This window comes from Oncorhynchus clarkii, chromosome 28 (assembly GCF_045791955.1).
Source record: "Oncorhynchus clarkii lewisi isolate Uvic-CL-2024 chromosome 28, UVic_Ocla_1.0, whole genome shotgun sequence".
NCBI lineage: Eukaryota > Metazoa > Chordata > Actinopteri > Salmoniformes > Salmonidae > Oncorhynchus > Oncorhynchus clarkii.
In genome coordinates, this window is record NC_092174.1 from 43383851 (window position 1) to 43410789 (window position 26939).

General features: G+C 41.0%; 1 protein-coding gene across 1 annotated transcript; it reads right to left on the bottom strand.

Annotated features, from left to right (window-relative positions):
• Positions 1-15833: 15833 nt before the first annotated feature.
• Positions 15834-25785, bottom strand: LOC139386795 (solute carrier family 22 member 13a). The gene is made up of 10 exons (XM_071132600.1): positions 25411-25785; positions 25220-25323; positions 24890-25044; positions 24578-24746; positions 24263-24383; positions 22820-22914; positions 22482-22696; positions 18654-18762; positions 16133-16339; positions 15834-15912 (listed from the first exon to the last, which is right to left on the bottom strand). The coding sequence occupies exons 1-10, from the start codon at positions 25783-25785 to the stop codon at positions 15834-15836; spliced, it is 1629 nt and encodes a 542-aa protein (XP_070988701.1).
• Positions 25786-26939: the final 1154 nt, after the last annotated feature.

Consider the following 26939-nt stretch of genomic DNA (forward strand, 5'->3'; position numbering starts at 1 on the left):
ACATTTTCTGATGACATCTTTGGGATGAGTAATAATTCAGTCAGTGGAGACACTGTGACAGAGAAGCCCAGTCAAACCAATTCCAACTCTAGCACCTTTGATGATTTCCTAGGGTTAGATACTCCAGAAATTGCCATCACCCCTGTTGCTCCTGCACAAAGCCAGAGTCTATTTATTGATGATACCTTCTCTTCAGAGCCTGTAATGCAGCCATCTTCTGCACCAAGCAATCCCGATATGTTCATGGATGGATTTCTGGATCCTATGGGTGGAAACACTGCAACAACAACAGTGACAGCAACGTCTGCTTCTGACAATAGCTGGATGGATGACTTTTTTGGATAATTAAACACAAAAAACCTTTGTTTTAAGTCAGAAGTAGGCATTGGTCTGAAGCCTGAAAAAGAAAGGATATTCACATGAGCATCACCAGGCCTACTTCACCCATACTCTACTGAGGTTTTGCTACTACAGTAGCAACGTTGGTCTATTGTACTTCAAACAATGTGTATGCAGGTTGTTTATGATGCAAAGTTTCTCAAACAGCCCAATTCATAATCAGAGGTGCTCCCACAATGTGATTTGTACCGCATGCAACCTCCACTAGTTAGGCACTAGATAGTATGCCTCGATCTGAGAGTAATGCTATATACAGTGAAGTCCTAACACATTGGCACCCTTGATAAAGAGGAGCAATAACGACAGTGTAAACTAAATCATTAAAATACCTAAATCCGGCTAAATAAACCGTATGCTCCAAAAAAACATATATTTTATACTAATACAATTACTCAGCAAAAGAAGGTAAGGGTCAACATTATTGACACCCTTAAAGATTTCTTAGAAAGGAAGTGGTCAAAAGTTTAGTATTTGGTCCCATATTCACGGATTGACTACATCAAGCTTGTGACTCTACAAACTTGTTGGATGCATTTGAGAATGCAATGTGAGAAAGTTACAGAGGGTCAAAGATCATACCCCCAAGATGCTACACCCCCCCCCCCCCCCCCCCTCACCATTACCAATAACAGGGGAGGTTAGCATGTCGTCGGGGGTGTATGATCTTTGATCCTCTGTAACTTTCTCATTCATCATTATTCACGACTCATTCAGGATGATCTGTAATCATGGTAGCATTCACATTAATGTAGACATTTTCAGAAGCATATTATATTCTTATTTACAATAAGACTGACTTCAAAATGACAATACTGTCATTTACCATTCATTTATATTGGGCACATAATAATCTGAAAAAACTACCAAAACGAACTGCAAATGCATCCAACAATGTATGACATGAATGTGAAAACACCTTAATTAAATATAAAATCATTTTCTTGCGTAGTTATGATTTAGTAGCTTGAAAAAGCATTGATCTAGTGATGCAAAAGTATGTACTGTCATAATACTGTATCTTAATCCAAACTGCATTTTAGAATGTGATCGAAAACTATTTTGTTTCTTGAGTTGTCATTAATAACATTGAATTATGATACATGTGTAATAAAATACTGTTTCTAACAGATTTCACATAAAATGCATCATATTGCACTTTATAATGCGAATTGTATCCTAAACACTGTAGGCACCTTTATTAAAGACATGATGTAATGAACAGAATGCCACAGTTTTCTGTCCAATCATCTTTTAATGATTCTGCATACCGTATAGCCCATCTTTTTTTCAGATTATTATAGTGAATTAATCTCCATTGCAGTCTGTTTTAAAAACTCTAATTGTCTTTATTGACTTTATTTTTTTATATATTACAACCTGTTTCATATTATTTACTGCAACGCAGTCTTGCAGTTTGTCCAAATGTACAAAGTCAAACATGTTTGAACGAATCTGAAGAACCTTTAAATTGATATTGTACAGGTTGCATTTGTTCTTGAGATGTTTCTAATTGAATGTTCCTCAATGATTGAGATTTTTTTTTGTATAGTGCCTTAAAAAACATGTAAACAATCCAAAATATAAATAATATATAGTGCATTTGGAAAGTATCCAGACTTTCACATTTTGTTGTATTATTCTTTAACGGATTAAATTGTTTTCCATCTACATTCAATAAAAATAAAATATGAAATATCACATTTACATAATTATTCAGACCCTTTACTCAGTACTTTGTTGAAGCACCTTTGGCAGCGATTACAGCCTCGAGTCTTCTTGGGTATGATGCTACAAGCTTGGCACACCTGTATTTGGGGAGTTTCTCCTAATTCTTCTCTGCAGAACCTCTCAAGCTCTGTCAGGTTGGATGAGGAGCGTCACTGCACTGCTATTTTCAGGTCTCTCCAGAGATGTTCGATCAGGTTCAAGTCCGGGCTCTGGCTGGGCCACTCAAAGACATTCAGAGACTTGTCACGAAGCCACTCCTGTGTTGTCTTGGCTGTGTGCTTAGGGTTGTTGTACTGTTGGAAGGTGAACCTTCACCCCAGTCTGAGGTCCTAAGTGCTCTGGAGCAGGTTTTCATCAAGGATCTCTCTGTACTTTGCTCCATTCATCTTTCCCTCAATCCTGACTAGTGTCTCAGTTGCTACCGCTGAAAAACATCCCCACAGCATGATGCTGCCGCCATCCTGCTTCACATTAGGGATGGTGCCAGGTTTCCTCCAGACGTGATGCTTGGCATTCAGGCCAAAGAGTTCCATCTTGGTTTCATCAGACCAGATAATCTTGTTTCTCATGGTCTGAGAGTATTTAGGTAACTTTTGGCGAACTCCAAGCGGGCTTTCATGTTCATTTTACTGAGAAGTGGCTTCAGTCTCTACCGTACAGGCCTGATTGGTGGAGTGCTGCAGAGATGTTTGTCCTTCTGGAAGGTTCTCCCATCTCTACAGAGGAACTCTGGAGCTCTGTTCTGCGTTCTCCTGTTCTTTCAAGGGTGATCTTCCAAGAACACCTGACACTGTCTAGACAACGCAGAGTGCTTAAAATCCGCTAAATTTGAAACATACTTCAAATGAACCTCTAACCTGAACAGGAAACCGCATCATCAGCCAGCGTCAACAAAGCTATCTTTTATGCTAGCTAGTCTGTTTACATTATAGACAATGTAGCACCGTGAGCAACTAGTGCTCGCAATTCAGTGAACAACCATCCCAGAATGGAGATATTTATCACAAATAACAAGTAAACAAGTAACAGAATAAATGTTATCAGTACCTGTTAGTGAATTAAACTGACACACCAGAATCATTTTTTGTGGGGTCCTCCTCTCGCAAATTGCTTGGTCTGCTGCTACTTCATTGTGGACCTATTTATTTTAACTAGGCAAGTCAGTTAAGAACAAATTCTTATTTACAACGACGGCCTACCCTGCCCAAACCCTAACGACGCTGGACCAATTGTGCATCGCCCTCTATGGGACTCCCAATCAAGGCTGGTTGTGAAACAGCCTGGAATTGAACCAGGGCCTGTAGTGACACCTCTAGCACTGAGATGCAGTGCCTTAGACCTCTGCGGCACTCGGGAGCCCCCCCCTAACAGGTATGCTTCATGACTTCTACAGAGGCTGAAGCAACAAAAAAAGATGACATTTTACTTACTGTTTAAGAGTTTAAGAGTGATAACTAAATATTTTTTATATTGAATTGGTTAAGGACTAAGCATTTACACGGTAAGGTAATGTTGTAGTCGGCGCATGTGACAAATAAAGTTTGATTTGATTTGATAACTACCACGAATAGTGGTGTTTCACTGTGAAGCAAACAATTCCATGCATTGGGACTGCTGGTGTTTCATTTCCAGTTAGCAGGCATTGTAATACATTCATACAACTATCACAGCCATGCCTATTATTAAAACGACACCGACGTTCAAGATAGCGTGGTTTTATATTCACCTTGATGCATTGACGACTAATATTTCTAGGTGGTATGATGTAATACAACTAGAATAAAAGACAGAGGCTTCTTCCTCCTAATGTAAGCTAAATGCTTTGGATACAAAACAACAAAACTGGCATGTTATAAAATACAATGTCCAATTTAATTATATACATTCATATCAAATAGGAATATATATTACATTTAATGATGTGAGCGGACCAAGTAATTGGGCGTCACTCTAAAGCGGGAAGGTGGAATAAACGAGTCAGGAGTAGGTTTTCTGGATTGAACACAGTTCTCTATTGAGGGCATTTGTTCAACACAAACACTCCAACATAATCAATGAGAATCTTCCAAGGAAAAACATACATCTTCTTCTCCAGATGAAACAAGAACACAATACGATTATCTTTAAACTACAACAAAAAGTCACAGGATTGTCACCGTCTTAGCGGTTCTTCCTGGATAGCTCCGCTCTCTCGGTGGCCATCTTCCAGAGATAGTTTTCCCCCCTCTCTCTGCTGGTTCCATTCTCTCTCTCTTATAGGGGAAGGAGAGTATGTCATTAGTACCGTCAGCTGTGCTTAATTGCCTCTGGTTACCTTGTCTCCCATGCCTTGTTGGGCTACTATCCATGAGCCCAGCCTGCCCTCTGGTGGTCCTTCCACAATGAATAGACCATTGTAATATTATTCATGCCTTTATTGCTCCCTACAGGGGACAAGACAGATAAACTGCATTCCCTAGATACCCACGGCTCTAAACCCAGTACAGTGTGGAGACATCAACACTTGTCATGTTTAATTCATATTAACCCTTTCATTGGTTCATCTTCATCTGCATGAATCCTTAGAACACGGTCCATTGTTCAAAAGTTGTATTGGTCGTATGTACAGGATACACACGGTCCAATGAAATGCTTACTTGCAGGTTCCTTCTCAACAATGCAACAATAATAAGACATTAGAGATAATATGAACATGAAGTAAACAGCTCAGTAGAATAGAAAACATTTTAACATCCCCAAGTGATGGGACAACAAAGAGATGAATTAAAAAGGCTTGATCAGTACACCTCATTCAACTAACTGTGGTCTAAATTGTAGATGATGAATAGTTGAAGATGGTGTTTTGCTGGGCAAGCATAAAAACTAGGAATAAAAAAAACAGTGCAGTCCATTGTACAAAATAAGACAATTTTCAAGTTTGGTCACCTCCTTGACCAAGGCCAGTCTCCCCCCCGATTTGCTCAGCTCCAGGAAGAGTCTTGGTAGTTCCAAACTTCTTCATTTAAGAATGATGGAGGCCACTGTGTTCTTGGGGGACGTTCAAATCAAATCCAATCAAATGTTATTTGTAACATGCACTGAAAACAAAAGGGGAAATGCTTACTTTACAAGCCCTTAACCAACAATGCAGTTCAACAAATATAGTTAATAAAATATTTACCTAATAAACTAAAGTAAAAAAAAAAATATTGAATCAATCAAAATGTAACACAAGAAATGTACAATTACGAGGCTATATACAGGGGGTAACGGTACTGAGTCAATGTGCTGGGGGGTTCAATGTAAATAGTCTGGGTAGCCATTTTGATTAGTTTAGTTGTTCAACAGTCTTATGGCTTGGGGGCTGTTAAGGTCTAGACTTGGCGCTCCGGTACTGCTTTCCGTGCGGTGGCAGAGAGAACAGTCTATGACTTGGGTGACTGGAGTCTTTCACAATTTTTTGGGCCTTCCTCTGACACGCCTAGTATATAGGTCCTGGATGTCAGGAAAGATTTACCCCAGTGATGTACTGGGCCGTACGCACTACCCTCTGTAGCACCTTCCGGTCAGATGTTGAACAGTTGCCACACCAGGCGGTGATGCAACCGGTCAGGATGCTCTCAATGGTGCAGCTGTATAACTTTTAGAAGATCTTTTCAGTCTCCTGAGGGGGGAAAGGTGTTGTCGTGCCCTCTTCACAACTGTCTTGGTGTGTTTGGACCATGATAGTCTGTTGATGATGTAGACACCAAGGAACATGACACTCTCGACCCGCTCCACTTCAGTCCCGTCGATGTGAATGTGGGCCTGTTCAGTCCTCCTTTTCCTGTAGTCCACAATCAGCTCCTTTGTCTTGCTCACATTGAGAGATTGTTGTCCTGGCACTACACTGCCAGTTCTCTGACCTCCTCCCTAAAGGCGGTCTTGTCGTTGTCGGTGATCAGACCTACCACTGTTGTGTCGTCAGAAAACTTAATGATGGTGTTGGAGTCATGCTTGGCCACACAGTCGTGGGTGAACAGGGAGTACAGGAGGGGACTAACCACACACCCCTGAGTGGCCAGTGTTGAGGAACAGTGTGTCATATGTGTTGTTGCTTACCCTTACTACCTGAGGGTGGCCTGTCAGGAAGTCCAGGATCCTGTTGCAGAGAGAGGTGTTCAGTCCCAGGGTCCTTAGCTTAGTCATGAGCTATGTGTGCATTATGGTGTTGAACGCTGAGCTGTAGTCAGTGAACAGCATTCTCACATAGGAGTTCCTTTTGTCCTGGTGGGAAAGAGCAGTGTGGAGAGCGATTGAGATTGCGTCATCTGTGGATCTGTTTGGGCGGTATGCGAATTGGAGTGGGTCTAGGGTTTCTGGCATGATGGTGTTGATGCGAGCCATGACCAGCATTTCAAGGCACTTCATGGCTACAGACGTGAGTGCTATGGGGTGGTAATCATTCAGGCAGGTTACCTTCTCTATTTTAGGCACAGGGATTATGGTGGTCTGTTTGAAACATGTAGGTATTACAAACTCGGCCAGAGAGAGGTTGAAAATGTCAGTGAAGACACTTGCCAGTTGGTCCACGCATGCTTTGAGTACATGTCCTGGTAATCCGTCTGGCCCGTGGCTTTGTGAATGTTGACCTGTTTTAAGGTCTTGATCACATCGGCTATGGAGAGTGTGATCACACAGTCATCCGGAACAGCTGGTGTTCTCATGAATGCTTCAGTGTTTCTTGCCTCAAAGCGAGTATAAAAGGCATTTAGGTTGTCTGGTAGGCTCGCGATACTGGGCAGCTCACATTTGGGTAATTTGGGTTTCCCTTTGTAGTCCGCTCTGACGAGCATCAGAGACGGCTTAGTAGGATTCAATCTTAGTCTTGTACTGAATTTTTGCCTGTTTGATGGTTCGTCTGAGGGCATAGAGGGATTTCTTATAAGTGTCCAGATTAGTGTCCGGCTCCTTGAAAGCGGAAGCTCTAGCCTTTCGCTCGGTGCAGATGTTGCCTGTAATCCTGTCTGTTTGTGAAATGTACGTATGGTCAGTGTGGGGACGACGTCATCGATGCACTTATTGACATTTTCCAGTCTGTGCTAGCAAAACAGTCATGTAGCGTAGCATCCACGTCATCTGACCACTTCTGTATTGAGCGAGTCACTGGTAATTTCTGCTTAAGTTTTTTGAGACGGCTACGAATATTATAGATGAGAACTGTCTTGTTAGATATAGTGTGGTCTACAACTTATCATTAATTATTCTACCTTAGGCGAGCAATACCTTGAGACTTCTTTAATATTATACATTGCGGACTAGCAGTTATTGACAAATAGACACACACCCCTGCCCCTTGTCTTAGTCCTGACGAAAAACGGAAAAGCCAGACAGCGCTATATAATCCGTGTCGTAGTTCAGCCAAGTCTCTGTGAAAAATAAGATATTACAGTTTTTAATGTCCAGTTGGTAGGATATTCTTAAATTGTAGATCATCCAGTTTATTTTCCAATGACTGTGCGTTGTCCAATAATACAGAGGGTAGAGGTGGTTTACTCATTCGCCGACTAATTCTCACAAGGCACCCAGACCTCCGACCCCTGTATTTCAGTCTTTTCTTCATGCGAATGACAGGGTTGAGGGCCCTGGTCTCCGGGAAGCAGTACATCCTTTGCGTTGGACTCATTAAATAAAAAATATTTGTCCAGTTCGAGGTAATTGCTGTTATGATGTCCAGAAGCTCTTTTTGGCCATAAGAGATGATAGTAGCAACATTATGTACACAATTAGTTAACAATTTTTTGTTGAAAAAACAAACAAAATAGCAAAGTTATTTAGGAGCCAGTGACCTCCATTGTTCAATGCTGCAGGTAGACTCCAATCAAGTTGTAGAAACATCTCAAGGATGATCAACGGAAACAGGATGCACCTGAGCTCAATTTCCAATCTCATAGCAAAGGGTTTGAATACTTATGTAAATTAGGTATATACGTCTGGGGAAAAAAAGAAGGAAAAAAACCTGTTTACGCTTTGTCATTATGGGGTATTGTGTGTAGATTGCTGAGAATAGTTTTTTATTTAGTCAATTTTAGAATAAGGCTGTAACGTAACAAAATGTGGACAAAGTCTGAATACTTTCCGAAGGCATCAATAGAAGTGACCACTGCTATTGGTACAACCAACAACCTACAACAGCCATGACAAACTGAGCAAGTCTCCAGTCTCGGATGAAGAAGATCATGCCAGCAAGGATGCACTGGCCAACTCCACTGAACGTCTGACTCAAACAAGACGCATAAGAACGTTTAGTCACTCCGACCCATTCAGTTGCTGTGTGGAAGGAACATGCGGTAATGTTAAACAACTTAATATGACCGGCTGACTGACAAATCATTGACTGAGTTCTGTTATCTCATGTTTATTCCTTTAGAACGTAGGTTTGGAATGGAAAGGATTTTACCTAGTATCATCTACCATATGCGATCCCTACTAAAAACTGGGATGCCATATACAAATAAAAGTTTGGAGACAAGCCTGTCGTTACAGTAAAAATGAGCATAATAACCATGTGTATCTGAGTTGCTCGTTGGCGACCAAATCTGGAAGAGAAAAGGGGAGAAAACCGTGTTGGTTAAAACTGTTTATGACCTCCTTTTGAAGGTTTGTTTAATGTTCCTCTGAAAAAAACTTTTTTTATGTTTGGTTGCATTTTTACAGAGTGACAGAAGACCAGAAGTAAAGGACATCATTCAAAATGTACAGTTATGAATATAACTACTGTTCCCTGAAGGAGGTATAACGTACTATCTCTTTTTTTTTAACTTGGCAAGTCAGTTATTAAGAACAAATTCTTATTTTCAATGAGAGCCTAGGATCAGTGGGTTAACTGCCTTGTTCAGGGGTAGAACAACAGATTTGTTTTACCTTGTCAACTCAGAGATTTGATCTCTATTTGGCTACTAGTCCAACTCTTTAACAACTAGGCTACCTGCTGTCCATGGAGTAAAACAACCAATCATATTCACTTGAAGAAAGCAAAAATCACTGCCAACAGGCCAATGGATGTCGAGCCCGCCCTCGGAAGCCCCGCCTTCCTGCCTATAATACCGGAGCTCGCATTAATTTCCTCAATTCAGTACCACTCTTTAGTGAGCCCAAACCCCCTGACGACGCTGTGCCAAAATATGCTATACCTCGTTTCCTCCTTCAGGGAACAGTAGTTATTTTCATAACTGTACTTTCTCTTTCAGTCGGTCAGTCGGTATAACATACTATAGGGACATATAATCATGTCCCAAGCTGGCTCAGAGGGTACCGAAATAGGCAGCCTAACCACACACAGGTTCCACCGGCTGCAAAAATGGGATAAAGAAGCCACTTTTTTCCTTAATACCCGAGAATCCTGAACTGTCATAGCCTCATGAAGCCTGAACTGTCATAGCCTCATGAATCCTGAACTGTCATAGCCTCATGAATCCTGAACTGTCATAGCCTCATGAATCCTGAACTGTCATAGCCTCATGAAGCCTGAATTGTCAGATCACCTTATCGGGAACCAGAACCTGCTGCAACTTCGCTATGTGACACACTGCCACTGCAGCCAAATCCGTTAGACCACATGGTTCCAAGAACAATACTCACCTTGCGATCGTGAAATGTTCCGAAATCATACAAGGAACCGTAAGACCGAAACAACAGAACACCTTTAGTGACTTGGTAAAGAGCACACAAGCGTTGACCAATGAGTCAATGAACCACTGCAGCCCAAAGCTCAAACCCACAGGAAACTGTGGTAACCCTGATACTGCGCACTTTACGAGTTGATGCACCCCAAGGCAGCCCAAAGACCAACCTGGATAAATGTGCAACCTCCCATGCTGTCTAAAGGTCGGCCGCATGCTTCCCAACCGAAACAGTTCAGAACCATTCGTGCATACAGTGGCAGTCAAAATTTGGACACACCTACTCATTCAAGGATTTTTCTTTATTTTTTTTACTATTTTCTACATTGTAGAATAATAGTGAAGACATAACAACTATGAAATGACACATATGGAATCATGTAGTAACCAAAAAAGTGTTAAACAAATCAAAGCATATTTTATGTGTGAGATTCTTCACACTCTTGGAATTCTCACAACCAGCTTCATGAGGTAGTCACCTGGAGTGTGCGAAGCTGTCACACACTTGGCATTCTTTATAGTAAAATAGTAAAAAATTAAGAAAAGCACTGGAATGAGTAGGTGTGTCCAAACTTTTGAGTTACTTTTTTACACATTGAAGCCTCAGTTCTTCTTGGGTATGACGCTACAAGCTTGGCACACCTGTATTTGGGGAGTTTCTCCCATTCTTCTCTGCAGATCCTCTCAAGCTCTGTCAGGCTGGATGGCGAGCGTCACTGCACAGCTATTTTCAGGTCTCTCCAGAGATGTTAAATCAGGTTCAAGTCCAGGCTTAATTGATTGATTGAGTTTATTTGACAATTTGTAAAGTTCATACATAAGGGTGCTACAACTGGTGACGCCTCCACATACAATTTAAGAAAATCATCAAGGATAACACAATAAAGCTTAACAGCTTATTTCCATTTGGTTGGGTCACTCAAGGACATTGAGAGACTTGGCCCGAAGTCAATCCTGCATTGCCTTGGCCATGTGCTTAGGGTCATTGTCCTGTTGGAAGGTGAATCATCGCCCCAGTCTGAGATCCTAAGCGCTCTGGAGCAGGTTTTCATCAAGGATCTCTCTGTACTTTGCTCCATTCATCTTTCCCTCGAACCTGACTAGTCTCTCAGTCCCTGCCAGTGAAAGACATCCCCACAGCATGATGCTGCCACCACCATGCTTCACTGTAGGGGCGGTGCCAGGTTTCCTCCAGACGTGACACTTGGCATTCAGACGAAAGAGTTCAATCTTGGTTTCATCAGACCAGAAAATCTTGTTTCACATGGTCTGAGAGTCCTTTAGGTGTCTTTTGGCAAACTCCAAGTGGGCTGCCATGTGCCTTTTACTGAGGAGTGGCTTCTGTCTGATCACTCTACCATAAAGGCCTGATTGGAGGAGTGCTGCAGAGATGGTTGTCCTTTTGGAAGGTTCTCCCATCTCCACAGAGGAACTCTGGACCTCTGTCAGAATGACCATCAGGTTCTTGGTCACCTCCCTGACCAAGGCCCTTCTCCCCTGAATGATGAGTTTGGCTGAGCGGCCATTTCTAGGAAGAGTCTTGGTGGTTCCGAATGTCTTCCATTTAAGAATGATGGAGGCCACTGTGTTCTTGGGGACCTTCAATGCTGCAGAAATGTTTTGGGCCTCCACACAATCCTGTCTCGGAGCTCTACAGACAATTCCTTCGACCTCATGGCTCAATTTTTGCTCTGACATGCACTGTCAACTGTGGGAGCTAATGTAGACAGGTGTGTGCCTTTCAAAATCATGTCCAATCAATTGAATTTACCAATCAAGTTGTTGAAACATCTCAAGGATGATCAATGGGAACAGGATGCACCTGGGCGGAAATGTGAGTGTCATAGCAAAGGGTTTGAAAACATATGTAAATAAGGTATTTCTGTTTTGTTACTTTTATTAATTTGCTAAATTTTCCAAAAATCTGTTTTTAAACCGTATTTAAATTGTGGTTTTTTTTGGGAAACAAACGTTGTTGTACCTGGCAGGCCAGCCATCATCTGTTTTCTGAAGCAGTTTGGACTCAAAATAACTTTCTTGAAACACTCCACCATAGCTCTCTAGGCCATGTGCCCCTACCGCCACCATTGTGAACCTGTAGCGGGCATCTTCTCTGTCTCCTTATCTCACCTGTTATACAATATGTGTTGCTAGGTACATCAAATCAAGTAGATACGTGGCAATACGCACAACTTCAATTTTCTCGCTGTTTATCTCTCTGTGTACACTATTTTATTTTCCCGCGCGTGTCTTCCATGTTTGGGTGTGTCGTAATTTCCTTTGTTTGGCCGTAGATTACCAGCTGATCACCCTCTACTGTCATGTTTCAAGCGAATGTCTTTTTTTTCTTTCGCTAGACTTTCGACTTTCGCTATTGAAGTTGTGCGTATTGCCACGTATCTACTCATGCTATATTCTGGCTGGTATTGTCGAAATTCGTCATATTCAACGTGTCGATCGTCCTCTTCACGCGATGATTCAATGCTAATTTCGTTGGGCAGCTGAGATTGGCTTTGCTCTGTAGGTGTCACCGGCCCTTCTAACGTCAAGGCAGCCGCGTTAATGTCCCCAGAACAGGAAGTTATATTGTCGTCAAGGCTTTATATAGGAAGAGAGAGGAGGGCGTGTTTCATAGTTGAAAACCAATGTCTCTTCACGTGGGCAGGCCACTGAGTCGGGCCTAATTCACTCATGAAAACCCAATCCTCACATTTTTGAAGCTAAAATCACATTTCATCCCCTCAGAAATAATTTCATATCCAAACATTTAAATTACACAACAATTCCATGTGAATCTGATAACTATAATGTGTAGACTTTCCACGGTACAGTTTATGTCATCCTATCATTGATGAGAATGTCTCAGATGACATCCGAACTGACATCATATTCATTAAGTACCAACGCATATGTTCAACTGGTTGAATTACCAAAATATGGTTAATTTCCCCCCACCTTCTGATGTTCCCAGAATCTCTATGTAAACCAAGGGATTTTCAATAGTCACATCAGTAGGGTAGAGAGAGGAAAAAAGGGGGAAATCTATTTATGACTGTCATAAGCCTACCCCCAGGCCAGCATCATGACAACAGTTAAAAACTCGAAGCCACTTCCTGGCCCGAGGCAACCCGCCTCTGGCCTGGACCCTTGTCCTTCATGCCTCGGGAAATGCCGAGGCTACCCCGTGAAGGAGAAAGTGTAGAGCTGCATTCTGTTTCTGTTTCTTCTTGAAACAGGTCTGTAAGGACTCGATAGCCGAGCCAAACAATGTTATTTGGCGAAACTGGCTCATTCAAATACATCTGCCTGTCCCTCTCATGAATACGGGACAACGTCAACCGTTGCCCCCATATTTTTCAGCACAGCCAGGATAGTACAGCGGGACAGACCCACCACAACATCAACCGTAGCACGGACTTTATCGAGAAGCTCTTAAACTGGTTTTGTCGACTACACGGTCTCATTCAGCTACTGCAGTAAATCAAAATTATACATTTGTCGTATTGTGACCACATTCAACGACCGGTCCACCACATACTCAGCCTGGTACACTTTGTTCAGCTGATCTGCTGGGTAGTGTCACTGATTATTCGGAAGCACAGTGCTAGGAGCTCCAGAAAGAAGGTGCTTTGTCACAGAGAAGCCTTTATGCAAGATAAATTCATGTTTAACTCCTCTGTCCCACAGTCTTTCAGCAAACATGATTCAGCATGTGTGGAAACTTTACTTTTTAAGAAGAACAGTTTAAGAAGAACAAGGAATATAACCATCCTGCACCGTTTGATCCCTAGTTATACAACGTAACAAACCCCCAATCTGAATGTTTTGCTGTGAAGTTCTTTACAAGAGTGAGATAATCCTTCCCACGCAAAGGAAAATAATTAATACAGTTCAAATCCGTGACTTAGATACTGTCGGCCCAGTGTGTTGTATTTTTATTTAACTGTTATTTTACCAGCTAAGTTGACTGAGAATACATTCTCATTTACAGCAAAAAACCTGGGGAATAGTTACAGGGGACAGGAGAGGAGATGAATGAGCCAATTTTAAGTTGGGGATAATTAGGTGACTGTGATGGTATGAGGGCCAGATTGGGAATTTAGCCAGCACACCGGGGTTAACAACCCTACTCTAACAATAAGTGCCATGGGATCTTTAGTGATCACAGAGAGTCAGGACACCCGTTTAACGTCCCATCCGAAAGACGGCACCCTACACAGGGCAATGTCCCCAATCTCTGCCCCATGGACAAGTGGCGTTGAGAATGTAAATGTGAATTCCTGAACATGCGTAAGGTATAACTAGATATAAGGTGCCTGTCCAGAGTCCACTTTCATAGGTCAGTTACACACTAAAACGTGCATGGGTTGTGAGTGTCCAGGGCTGTAACAGAAAGGTCCACTGGTTGTGGCCCAGTTGTTGGCATGCAGGGCAGAGGTTTCTGAGAGAACTCCTCACTCTGCCATTGCTTGCTGAAGACTGGGAGGAGGATCAGAGACCCTAGATGATCTGCCTGTGATCGGCTGACTCCACGTGTGGTAAGGGCCCCTGGCAACAAGAAACCACTGGGTTTGGCTAGTGCCTTTTACAACCCCTCTGTGTGCTAGGTACCAGCGGGGGAAGAGCACCTTCTACATGGGGTTAGAAGTCACAGAGTGTTTTGTGAGAGTGTCCCGGGGCCAGAGAGAGTGACTGTGATGGGGTTCTCCACAGTACGGCTGAGTAATGACATGTTGTTAGCAGTCGACTGATGATTCTTTACAGATACTATAAACCTCACTTATCTCTTGGCAGGTGTCTTCTTAGAAGTGTAGATGAATAAAGTGGGACATAAAGTCACCTCCATGTGATTGGCTTATTGTACAGTAGGAATGCCCTTTGGGTTTTATTCAGTCAGAAGAAAAAAAACATTATTGTGGAACAGCAAGGATGATTTGGACCTCTGAATATAATCATGTTTAGTTTTAAATTGAAGTTAATGATCTGGGTAGCTGCTGAATGTAAGAAATGACATGACAAAGTTACGGGTTTATAAAAAATAAAAAAAAGAAGAAGCTATTTCCTGTAAACAATCTTGGCAACCCGACAAGTAGACAGTACGGCAATTTCATGTGACATGTAGCAAATTTAAAAAACTTATCTGAAACAATTTTGTTCAATAATAAATGGGTAGATTAGTGTAGTGTTTCTCAATCCTGGTCCTGGGGACCAAAAGGGGTACACATTTTGATTTGTTACCTTGGCATTACACAGCTGATTGAAATACCAACGCTTGATGATAAGATGACCAGCTCTGGGCAATCAGTGACTGGCAGACACTTCAGTGAGGCTTGAATGTGGCCTCTTGGGTCTGACGGGACTTCCCGTTTTTGGTTGGTTAAATCCTTCGTTTTGTCCCCCCTCCAATTTTTTACATTTATTTTGAATATGTTTATTTTTTGTCACCAACCATTGTGAAAACAACTAAACTACTTGGGCTGGCCGACCAAGAAGTCAATCAGGCGCTGGCCCTGGATCCAGAGTTAGCCATCTCCTGGGGAACATGCATTCAACACCTGATCTGCAGACTTTTACTTCTCACATAAATGCACACATTCAATCAGGATATATATTATTTAGCCAGACCTATAGGACTCCTGGACACTGCGACAGTAAAGTTAGCAGTAGGCTGACTCGGTGGTTTCGTAACAATATTTACAGATTCATTGGGTAACATAGGTGATAGTCTGTTTTTGTATACAAATGTGAGTAACGGTGTATATATCATTAGATTTCTTGATACACTGCGAATGTATTTAAATTCAAATATAATAATAATATGTTCATTTAGTAGACACTTTTATCATATGTTTCTGATCCATTTAGCTAGTGATAAGAGTTACAAAAAGAGTAAAGTAATTTTTTCAAATTCTATAAGCCAAAGTTAAAAACAGCAAGTTATGTGGCCCATCCAGGAATCAAATTCAAAACCTTGGTGTTACAACGACCATGCACCAGCCAACTGTCTTACTAACTAAGCCTTGAAAATAAATTTACCCAGAAAAAAAGACTTACATAAACATGACTTTATAGTTTGGTAGATTTTTCAGAGTCGTAATCATCCACTTTGCAGCCTTTGTCTATCTTCATGGCGATAGTCACATTTCTACAGGAAAAATGAGATATCAATGACACCAAGCTTCAAAAGACAACAAAAAGTTATACATCCTTAAACAACTTCTTTGTAACTTATTTAGATTCTCCATCTGCCTCATATATGAACGAATGCCCTCTTATAGTTCCACAGCATTCCTACAAATGCAAAAACGATCAGCCAAGTCTTATGTATGTGCATCTTTCCTCACATATCCTCTGGTACCACCTACCTCTTCCCCTCGGCCTCATCTGTAGAGTCAGGTAGTTCTGTCCTCCTGGTCTCAGGTAGCAGAAAGACCAGAGCCCCACCAACCAATGACAGGCTGCTGAACACGATCGTGGGGATAGACCAATGGTATGTGGCCAATATGTTGAGCAATGGTGACAGTATTCCAGCAATTCTGGTCGCTATTGAGCCCAAGCCTGTGGACGTTTGTCTGAATGAATGAAGGAGCAAAGGAAGTGATACATTAAGGGTTATTAAACCATGTAAAATAAGATATATTCATGGGCCTTATATGTACATGTATATAATGTATATATAAGACAAATATATTTATACACACAAAAACACACACACACACATACACGTGTACGCATTCGGAAAGTATTCAGACACCTTAACTTTTTCCACATGTTGTTACGTTACAGCTTTCTTCTAGAATGTATTAAACAGTTTTCCCCCTCATCAATCTACACACAATACCCCGTAATGAAAAAGGGAAAATAAGGTTTTTACAAAAAATAAATAAATAGAAAATATCACATTTACATAAGTATTCAGACCGTTTACTCAGTACTTTGGCAGAGATTACAGCCTTGAGTCTTCTTGGCTATGATGCTAAAAGCTAGTATTTGGGGAGAGTCTGCAAATCCTCTCAAGCTCTGTCATGTAGGACGGGGAAAGTTGCTGCACACCTTTTGTCAGGTCTCTCCAGAGATGTTTGATAGGGTTCAAGTCCGGGCTCTGGCTGGGCCACTCAAGGTCATTCAGAGACTTGTAACGAAGCCACTCCTGCGTTGTCTTGGCTGTGTGCTTAGGTTCATTGTCCTGGTGGAAAGTGAACCGTTGCGCCAGTATGAGGTCCTGAGTGCTCTGGAGCAGGTTTTCATCAAGGATCTCTCTGTACTTTTGTTGGTAAAATTATGATTAAATGACTGGACAAATCATTTTAAATGGAACTGTAACTAAGTAAACTTATACTCTGTTTTATTATATCTGATTAAAAATATGAGTTCATAAGATGTGATTGTGTGACACAGACAAGGAGTAATTAAAGTTAATGAACACCATTCCAACTAGGAAGAAAGAAGTGGACTGTGTAAACAGATAAGGTCGTTAACCTATGGTTGAACCGACGAAACTTAGCTCTGGGGTTTTTAGATAAGACAGTGAGTGCATTCCTAGGTTTTCTGTTAATTAGAACTGTCAGCCAAGTGGTGATCGATAATGTTGAGGGGTCAAAAGTTACCTGGGAGTGTGTTAGTAAGTTAGAATGAACTTTTTACCTCACTTTGTCCCTGTCGAGAGGAGGGGTTTCTGTTAAGCAATGAAATTACGTCATGTTTTGTATATAAACTGTTGCTCGTGGTGAAGTGGCAGCGCGCTCCAAGAATAATTTCTGCTACCTTTTATTGAAAAGACTGGTCTCCGTCTATTTTATGCAAACAAGAATCTTACAAATTCTCATAAAATAGATTAAGGGGTTTCAATTAATGAAAACACATTAGCATAATTAAATTACAGTAAATACTTTGCTCTGTTCATCTTTCCCTCAATCCTTCCTAGTCTCCCAGTACCTGCCTCTGAAAAACATCCCCACAGCATGATGCTGCCACCACCATGCTTCCCCGTAGGGATGGTATTGGCAAGATGATGAGAGGTGCCTGGTTTCCTCCAGATATGATGTTTGGCATTCAGACCAAAGAGGTCAATCTTGGTTTCAACAGATCAATGAATCTTGTTTCTCATGGTCTGATAGTCCTTTATGTTTCTTTTGGAAACCTCCAAGTGGGCTGTCATGTGCCTTTTACTGAGGAGTGTCTTCCATCTGGCCACAATACCATAAACACCTGATTGGTAGACTGCTGCAGAGATGGTTATCCTTCTGGAAGGTTCTCCCATCTCCACAGAGGAACTCTGGAGCTCTGTCAGAGTGACCAACGGGTTATTGGTAACCTCCCTGACCAAGGCCCTTCTCCCCCTATTGCTCAGTTTGGCCGGGCTGCCAACTCTAGGAAGAGTGGTGGTGCTTCCAAACTTCTTCCATTTAAGAATGATGAAAGCCACTGTGTTCATGGGGACATTCAATGTTGCATACATTTTTTTGGTACCCGTCCGCAGATCTCTGCCTCAACACAATCCTGTCTCGGAGCTCTGCGTACAATTCTTTCAACCTCATGGCTTAGTTTTTGCACTGTCGACCATATATAGACAGGTTTGTGCCTTTCCAAATCATGTCCAATCAATTGAATTTGCCCCAGGTGGACTCCAGTCCAGATGTAGAAACATCTCAAGGATGATCAATGGAGACAGGATGCACCTAAGTTCAATGTTGACTCTCAAAGCAAAGGGTCTGAATACTTATGTAAATACGGTGTATATATTCATTTTTTTGCCTAGTCATTATTGAGTATTGTGTTTAGATTGATGATTGATTAAAAAAAAATAAAGTTTTGAGTATGGCTGACCCCTTCACAAAAAAAGTGAAGGGGTCTGTATACATGTATATGGAAATATATAGGTCTTACCTAACAGAGGTGGGAAACAGCTCCTGAACATAGACGTTACATACGGATCCAGCATTGTTCATGAAAAACCTCCCCGCAGCAGCAAGAGCAGTAATAGCAACGGCGTTGTCTAAAATAGAGTTAACATACTAAACATCAACATGTTTTCTCCTCTCTGTATGATCAGTCCACTGCCTCGGTAGATTTTATATCTACAGTACCAGTCAAAAGTTTGGACACACCTACTCATTCCAGGATTTTTCTTTATTTTTATTATTTTCTACTTAGTAGAATATTGTAATAGTAGAATATTGTAATAGTGAAGACATAAAAACTATTAAATAACACATATGGAATCATGTAGTAAAAAGTGTTATACTAATGAAAATATATATTTTATATTTGAGAATCTTTAAAGTAGCCACCCTTTGCTTTGATGACAGCTTTGCACACTCTTGGCATTCTCTCAACTAGCTTCATGAGGTAGTCAGCTGTAGTTTCACATGGAGTGTGCAAATCTGTCATCAAGGCAAAGGGTGGCTACTGTGTAGAATCTAAAATGTATTTTGATTTGTTTAACAATTTTTTGGGTTACTACTTGATTCCATATGTGTTATTTCATAGTTTTGATATCTTCACTATTATTCTACAATGTAGTGTCATGACTCTCTCCTTGATGAGGATTAAAAGTGCCAGATCAGCTTGGCACATGGCTGACAGATAGCCAGACTCCGGTTTAATGACTTAACAGCAGGTCATAAATAGTTAACAGAAACTTTCTCATTCTTGCCCTGCAGTATTATAAATCCCTTTGTTTACAGAAGATCTTCGCTGCCAAAAACTCTAACGGCCAAAGAATGACCTTTGGAACAATATTCATGAGGTAAGAATATTAAGAATGGTCTGTGGAGATCTAAAGAATAATCCTGTCATGTGGATTATTATTTTGTGATGTCATTAAGAATGGTATGACAAATTAACTGTAACTCGGAAAGTGTATGCGTCCTTTGTATCAAGTTTACATCTAAATGTGGTATAAAATACATGATTAAATATAAGAATACTTTTGTGAAGATAGCAATGTGATTTCAGCCTTCTAAATTAGATCATTGTTTTTCACATAAACTTGTGACCAGTCAGTAGCCACGCCCAAGTGAGCTCAGAGTTCGTGTCAGCATGATGGAACGCCCCCTTTGGTCAGAGTGCTTAAAATGACTCTGTAAGAAATAACACATAGACCTAAAAGATGTGAGGCCGAGGTCCACACCTTGAAATTGTTAGAAACGATGTACTGAGACCATACAGCGTGGAGTGGTGGATACATGGCTGAAAATGGTTTTGAACTCTACAGACCAAACTGACGTACAGCGTGAGCTGAATGTTACGAAATTATTTAAACTCTACAGACCAGAAACATGGGACGGTAGTCCAGACGTTTGAAATGGTGAAACTCACTCTAAATCTCTACAGAAGAAGATAACCTCATCTAGGAGACCAGAAACATTTACAGTCTGCAGCTGTGCATGTGAAAAGTGTCCTAAAGACACGCGGTGGGAAGGAAGAATCCCTCTGACACAACCGTTGGTACTTCTGAAGAATTTACCGAACAAACACTCAAAGACTAGAGAAACTCTACAACTAAGAAGGACATTGCGATCTCTGGTGTACAACCAGAGCCTTACATCGAGCCACTACCCGTAGATGGATCGATTGGTTTCAATAGAGACGACAGAGAAAGACAGCTACGTGTAAATATATATTACATTTCTAATCCGAATGAGCGGTGATCAGGGTGCTAAGTATTATGGTTACTGTGAGCGTAGTTTCCAAATGTATGTATGATAAGTTGACTCTCTTTGTCTCTCCCTCGCTTTCTTTCCCCACCCCCTTTCCATTGTGTAACAAGCCGTCATATCGTGTCAGTCCACTAGGGACTTTTATCTCATGTATATGTATTCTGTGTTATTATTTTGTTAAATAAATAATTAAGCGAATTTGTGTATTGATGTTTCATCAATAAGGGCTAGGGTTCTTGCGACGTTCAGAATGAGACTAATGAGGTAATAATGATTAATAATTGACTGTTCAGAATGAGACTGACGAGGTAATAATAATTAATAATTGACTGTTCAGAATGAGACTGACGAGGTAATAATAATTAATAAGTGACTGTTCAGAATGAGACTGATGACGTAATAATGATTAATAAGTGACTGTTATTGATATCAGAGATATCTGTATATCTTAAGAGTTTAAGTCGAGAGATAACTCGTTAAACCTTTCCCGTGGTGCCCCAATTTCCTAATGAGTTAACCTGATGGGTAAGGTGTTCCGCTAGCGGAACCCCACGACAACATTCCGCTGAAAAGGCAGCGCGCGAAATTCAAAAATACTTTTTAGAAATATGTAACTTTCACACATTAACAAGTCCAATACAGCAAATGAAAGATAAACATCTCGTTAATTTACCCATGGTGTCCGATTTCCAAAATGATTTACAGCGAAAGCACAATATATGATTATGTTAGCTCATAGCCAAGTCAAAAAACACAGCCGTTTTTCCAGCCAAAGAGAGCAGTCACAAGAAGCAGAAATATAGATGAAATTAATCACTAACCTTTGGTGATCTTTATCAGATGATACTCATAGGACATCATGTTACACAATACATGTATGTTTTGTTCGATAATGTGCATATTTATATCAAAAAATCCCAGTTTACATTAGAGCATTAGGTGCAGTAATGTTTGGATTCCAAAACATCCAGTGATTTTCCCAGATATACTCATGATAAACATTGCTAAAAGATGCAAGTGTTATTCACATAATTAAAGATAGACTTATCCTCTATGCAACCGCTGTGTCAGATTTCAAAAAAACTTTACGGAAAAAGCATAATCTGAGAATGGCGCTCAGTACCCAAAAACAGCCAAAGTCAACTCCGCCATCTTGGAGTCAACATTAGTTAGAAAGAACACTATAAATATTCACGTACCTTTGATGATCTTCATCAGAATGCACTCACAGGAATCCCAGTTCCACAATAAATCTTTGATTTGTTCGATAAAGTTCATAACTTATGTCCAATTGGTAAACAGTTGGTAAACAAATCCAAACGCGCGTTCAGATCCAGCCAAACGTCGGAAGAAAAGTTCAAAAAGTTCAGTTACAGCCCGTAGAAACTTGTCAAACTAAGTATAGAATCAATCTTTAGGATGTTGTTATCATACATTTTCAATAATGTTCCATCTGGAGAATTCCTATGTCAGTATGTGTCTGTCTAGAGCTAACTCTAGTGACCGCGCTTCACCGCCTGTGGCACTCTGCCAGACACCTGGCTCAATCCCCTCTCATTCACCCACACCTCACAGTAGAAGCCTCAAACAAAGTTCTAAATTCTGTTGACATCTTAGTGGAAGCCTTAGGAAGTGCAATATGACCCCACAGACACTGTATATTGGAATGGCAATGAGTTGAAAAACTACAAACCTCAGATTTCCCACTTCCTGGTTGGATTTTTCAAAAGGTTTTCGCCTGCCATATGAGTTCTGTTATACTCACAGACATCATTCAAACAGTTTTAGAAACTTCAGAGTGTTTTCTATCCAATACTACTAATAATATGCATATATTAGCATCTGGAACAGAGTAGCAGGCAGTTTACTCTGGGCACCTTATTCATCCAAGCTTTTCAATACTGCCCCCGTCACCAAGAAGTTAAAAATACAAAGAAAAATACTTATCTTTTCTGATAATTACTATATTGAGGGAATTACAACTCGCTCTGGATAAGAGCATCTACTAAATGATAAAACAATGTAAATCTATTCCAGTTGGAACTTTATTTACCTTGTGGAACAGCCAGGATTAGGAAGCATGTGAATCCGCCAGTCAGAAGAGTGGACATTAAGGATATCTTCCTCCCCAAATATTCCAGTATAAAGATGCAGAGTATATGACCTGGTATCTCTGTGAGTCCGAACATGAGCTGTGTCAAGAAGATGTCCAGGCCAAAGTTTCCAACGTTAAAGGACAGACAGTAGTAGGAGAGGTTTAACGAGAACCTGGGATTTCAGAGAGACACACAAAAACAGACATCATATTTGTTTGTCATGATGAGATTTATTATGGGCTGAAAGTTGACCAATGTGAGATATTAAGTTATTGAGAGTTATTAAAGAACTTACCATGCAAGAGTAATAGTTAAGAAGTATTTCCTAAGTACAGGAGATCTGATGAGAATGAGTATGCCTCCCTTCTGAACAACTTTCTCCTCAGCTATCTGGAATAGAGTTATCTTTTACAGAAATGAATAATTATAGACACTTGAATCTCTGCTTCCAAAGATTCAAGTGTCACACTTTACCATAGAGATCCTATTAAATGACTAGAGGGCCTATGTCATAAACCTTCAAAGTTCCAGAATGGGTTGAAAACAGCATTCACAGGTCAATCAAACTCGAGCAAAACAATGGAATTGTCATCCCGAGTTGCCTCATTGACCACCAGCAAAATGTGCTTACATTTAGGCTATTGTTTATATGTACATTTCACACTATGTTGAGATAAAAATCTGAGTATAATTCTTGTACCCATGTCAACCCCAACATGTTCATGTCATCATTACCAAACAACTGCGTTACAGTTTAAAACGACTTGGACTACCACCACTGATTTCTGAATGCTAGCTATGCTAACCAGCTTATGCGAACGGGAGTTAGCATTTAGCGGTCACTTCTTCTAAACCTGAAAAGGGACAACTTCTACATGTTATGCAGCGAAAGCAGCCAAGTAAGGCATGTGATATCAGAAATTGTGTAATCTATTGTCAACCTAAAATATTGCCATATAATTGCAAAAGTTTTATGACAATTGTCTGTATAAATATCCTCTAAAATACATATATATAAACAGACCATAAATGTCACGTTCTGAACCTAGTTCTTGTGTTATTTGTTTGTTTTAGTTGGTCAGGACGGGAGTTGGGTGAGCATTCTATGTTTTGTGTTTCTAGGTTGGTTTTCTGTGTTCGGCCTAGTATGGTTCTCAATCAGAGGCAGGTGTCGTTAGTTGTCTCTGATTGAGAATTATACTTAGGTAGCCTGGCTTTCACAGTTGTTTTGTGGGTGATTGTTTCCGTGTCTGTCGCCACACGGTACTGGTTCAGTTTGATCACTTTTATTGTTGTTGTATTCATAGTGTTCCGTTTATGTTTTTTAAATAAACAACCATGGACACTTACCACGCTGCGCATTGGTCCTCCGATCCTTCTCACTTCTCCTCCTCAGATGAAGAGGAGAAGGAAAACCCTTACAATAAATGTCTACATTTTAGTGTTCTTGGAAAGTTCTGAGTGCTTTTATCGGATCAAATATCAGTACTTGTTGCAACTGATTTCAGCCAGTGAATGCTTGTGGATTCACTAAATTGTCTGAATGGAATGTTGGCATATTGGCAGCTAAATTGAAAAATGTATGTGTTATTTCCTCTAAAACTGTCTGGCTAGCTAACTAACACATGCAGATACATTCTTCAAATTCAGGATTTTACACTATCTTTTCACAGCACTGGCAAACAATGGCTGGCCAGCTCCCTGGCCTTTAAACAAATTCCTAAATCATGCACTTTACCTTCTCTAGAATTGTATCTGGAACTGTGCGTTTGTTGATGGCTGCTACCCTGAGTATCAACTTCTTAGCTTCCTCTGTTTTCCCCTGATTCAATAACCACCTGGCTGATTCAGGAATAAACCTGGAAACACAGAACAGGCAGACAATTTTACAATTATAATTCATATTGATAATCATTAATATTCAGTTTGGGTGCTGTAATGCTCGTAAGAATTGTGTCAATTTGTGGTGCTTCCAATTGGCTTTGTAATGCCCCTAAGGTCTTCATCAGTTTTAATAGTTTTAATATTGGTCCAAGACGACACGTGGACACACCATATGTACACTGCGACCACTGCTATTGGTACAGCCATGACAAACTGGGCAAGTCTCCAGTCTCGGATGAAGAAGATCATGCCAGCAAGGATGCACTGGCCAACTCCGCTGAACGTCTGACTCAAACAAGACGCATAGGAACGTTTTGTCACTCCGACCCATTCAGTTGCTGTGTGGAAGGAACATGTAGTAATGTTAAACAACTTAATATGACCGGCTGACTGACAAATCATTGACTGAGTTCTGTTATCTCATGTTCTGTTTTACATTTTATTATAGAGCATAGTCTATTTTAAATGGACATCACTTTACCTAATACAATGCAGTTGATTCGAAATCCACCAAATGCGATCCCTACTAAAAACTGGGATGCCATATACAAATAAAAGTTTGGAGACAAGCCTGTCGTTACAGTAAAAATGAGCATAATAACCATGGGTATTTGAGTTGCTCGTTGGCGACCAAATCTGGAAGAGGTGAGAAAACTGTGTTGGTTAAAACTGTTTGAAGCCTCCTTTTGAAGGTTTGATGAATGTTCCTCTTGATTTACTTGTTTATGTTTTGTGGTGTTTTTTTTTACAAAGAGAAAGAAAGAAACCAAGAAGTATAGGACATGTTATTCACAACTTCAAGTGTGCTTACGATTCAGCAAAAGGTCCAAACAAGAGTGAACCAAGAAGAATGCCAGCCATGAACACAGTTTGTGCAAGTCCGACAACGTTAGCTTTGCCACAGACAAGATCAAACTGCAAAAAAATAAAATCAGATAACATACAAGCTCATTAATGACATGACATATGTTTAGTAAAAAACACTCATCTATTCCTACTTACATCAGTGACTATGGTGGCTTCATACACTATATTGTTGTACACCCATCCATTCTGGCAGTCAGTGGTCTGATTGAGTCCATGCTCCCTGATGATGTCAATGTCCCAGTCTACAGGGGAAAACATCAGGCACCTACTGAAGGTTCCATCCTCCTGCCGGGGCACGGTCAGATTCAGCTGTTCCTCACTGCTCAGATTGGAACCAGCTCTAAGTATCCAGTCAGTGTTACAGTGGCGCTCAGGGTCTGACTGGATGAAAATCAAACTGGCCAGGTGGAAAGGCAGGACAAGATTTGGGAAGCATAGTCCCAATAGTATGAGCTTCTGGAATAATCCAAAGTCTCCAATGGACCTCAGGATCTCGCCAAAATCAGCCATGTTCAAGAATCAAATAAATTCTCTGCTTGAGGAGCTTCAGAAAGAAGGTGCTTTGTCAGAGAAGCCTTTATGCAAGATAAATTAATGTTTAACTCTACTATCCCACAGTCATTCAGCAAGCATGATTCAGCACGTGCAGAAACAGGATTTTTAAAGAAGAACAGTTAGAAGGACTATAACCATTCTGCACTGTCCGTTCCCTAGTTATACCATTTTTTTTATTTTTTATATCTAAACGTGCCCCAAAATATTTTAGTTTCACTGTAATCCTGCTTGGGAGTTTCAAAATGACGCACGCAAATCAACATTATACAATTTACCACAGGAGGTTGGTGGGACCTTAATTTGGGAGGACAGCAGGAGGTTGTGACATTTCTTTGTTGTGATGAGATTTAAAGTTTGCCAATTTAAGACATTAAGGTATTAACTTATCACCACTGAGCTCAGCGTTCAACACCATAGTGCTCTCAAAGCTCATCACTAAGCTAAGGACCCTCGGACAAAACAGCTCCCTCTGCAACTGGATCCTGGACTTCCTGACGGGCCGCTTCCAGGTAGTAAGGGTAGGAAGCAAAACACATCCGCCGCGCTGATCCTCAACACGGGGGCCCCTCAGGAGTGCTTGCTCAGTCCCTTCCTGTACTCCCTGTTCACTCATGACTGCACGGCCAGGCACGACTCCAACACCATCATTAAGTTTGCTGATGACACAACAATGATCACAACTGATCTCCGACAACGACGAGACAGCCTATAGAGAGGAGGTCAGAGTCCTGACCGTGTGGTGCAAGGACAACAACCTCTCCCTCAATGTGATCAAGACAAAGGAGATGATTGTTGACTACAGGAAAAGGAGGACCGAGCACGCCCCCATTCTCATCGACGTGGCTGTAGTGGAACAGGATGAGAGCTTCAAGTTCCTTGGCGTCCTCAACACCAACAAACTAACATGGTACAAGCACACCAAGACAGTCGTGAAGAGGGCACGACAAAACCTATTCCCCATCAGGTGACTGAGGAGACGTGGCATGGGTCCTCAGATCCTCAAAATCTTCTACAGCTGCACCATCGAGAGCATCCTGACGGGTTGCATCACAGCCTGGTATGGCAACTGCTCAGCCACCGACCGCAAGGCACTACAGAGGGTAGTGCGT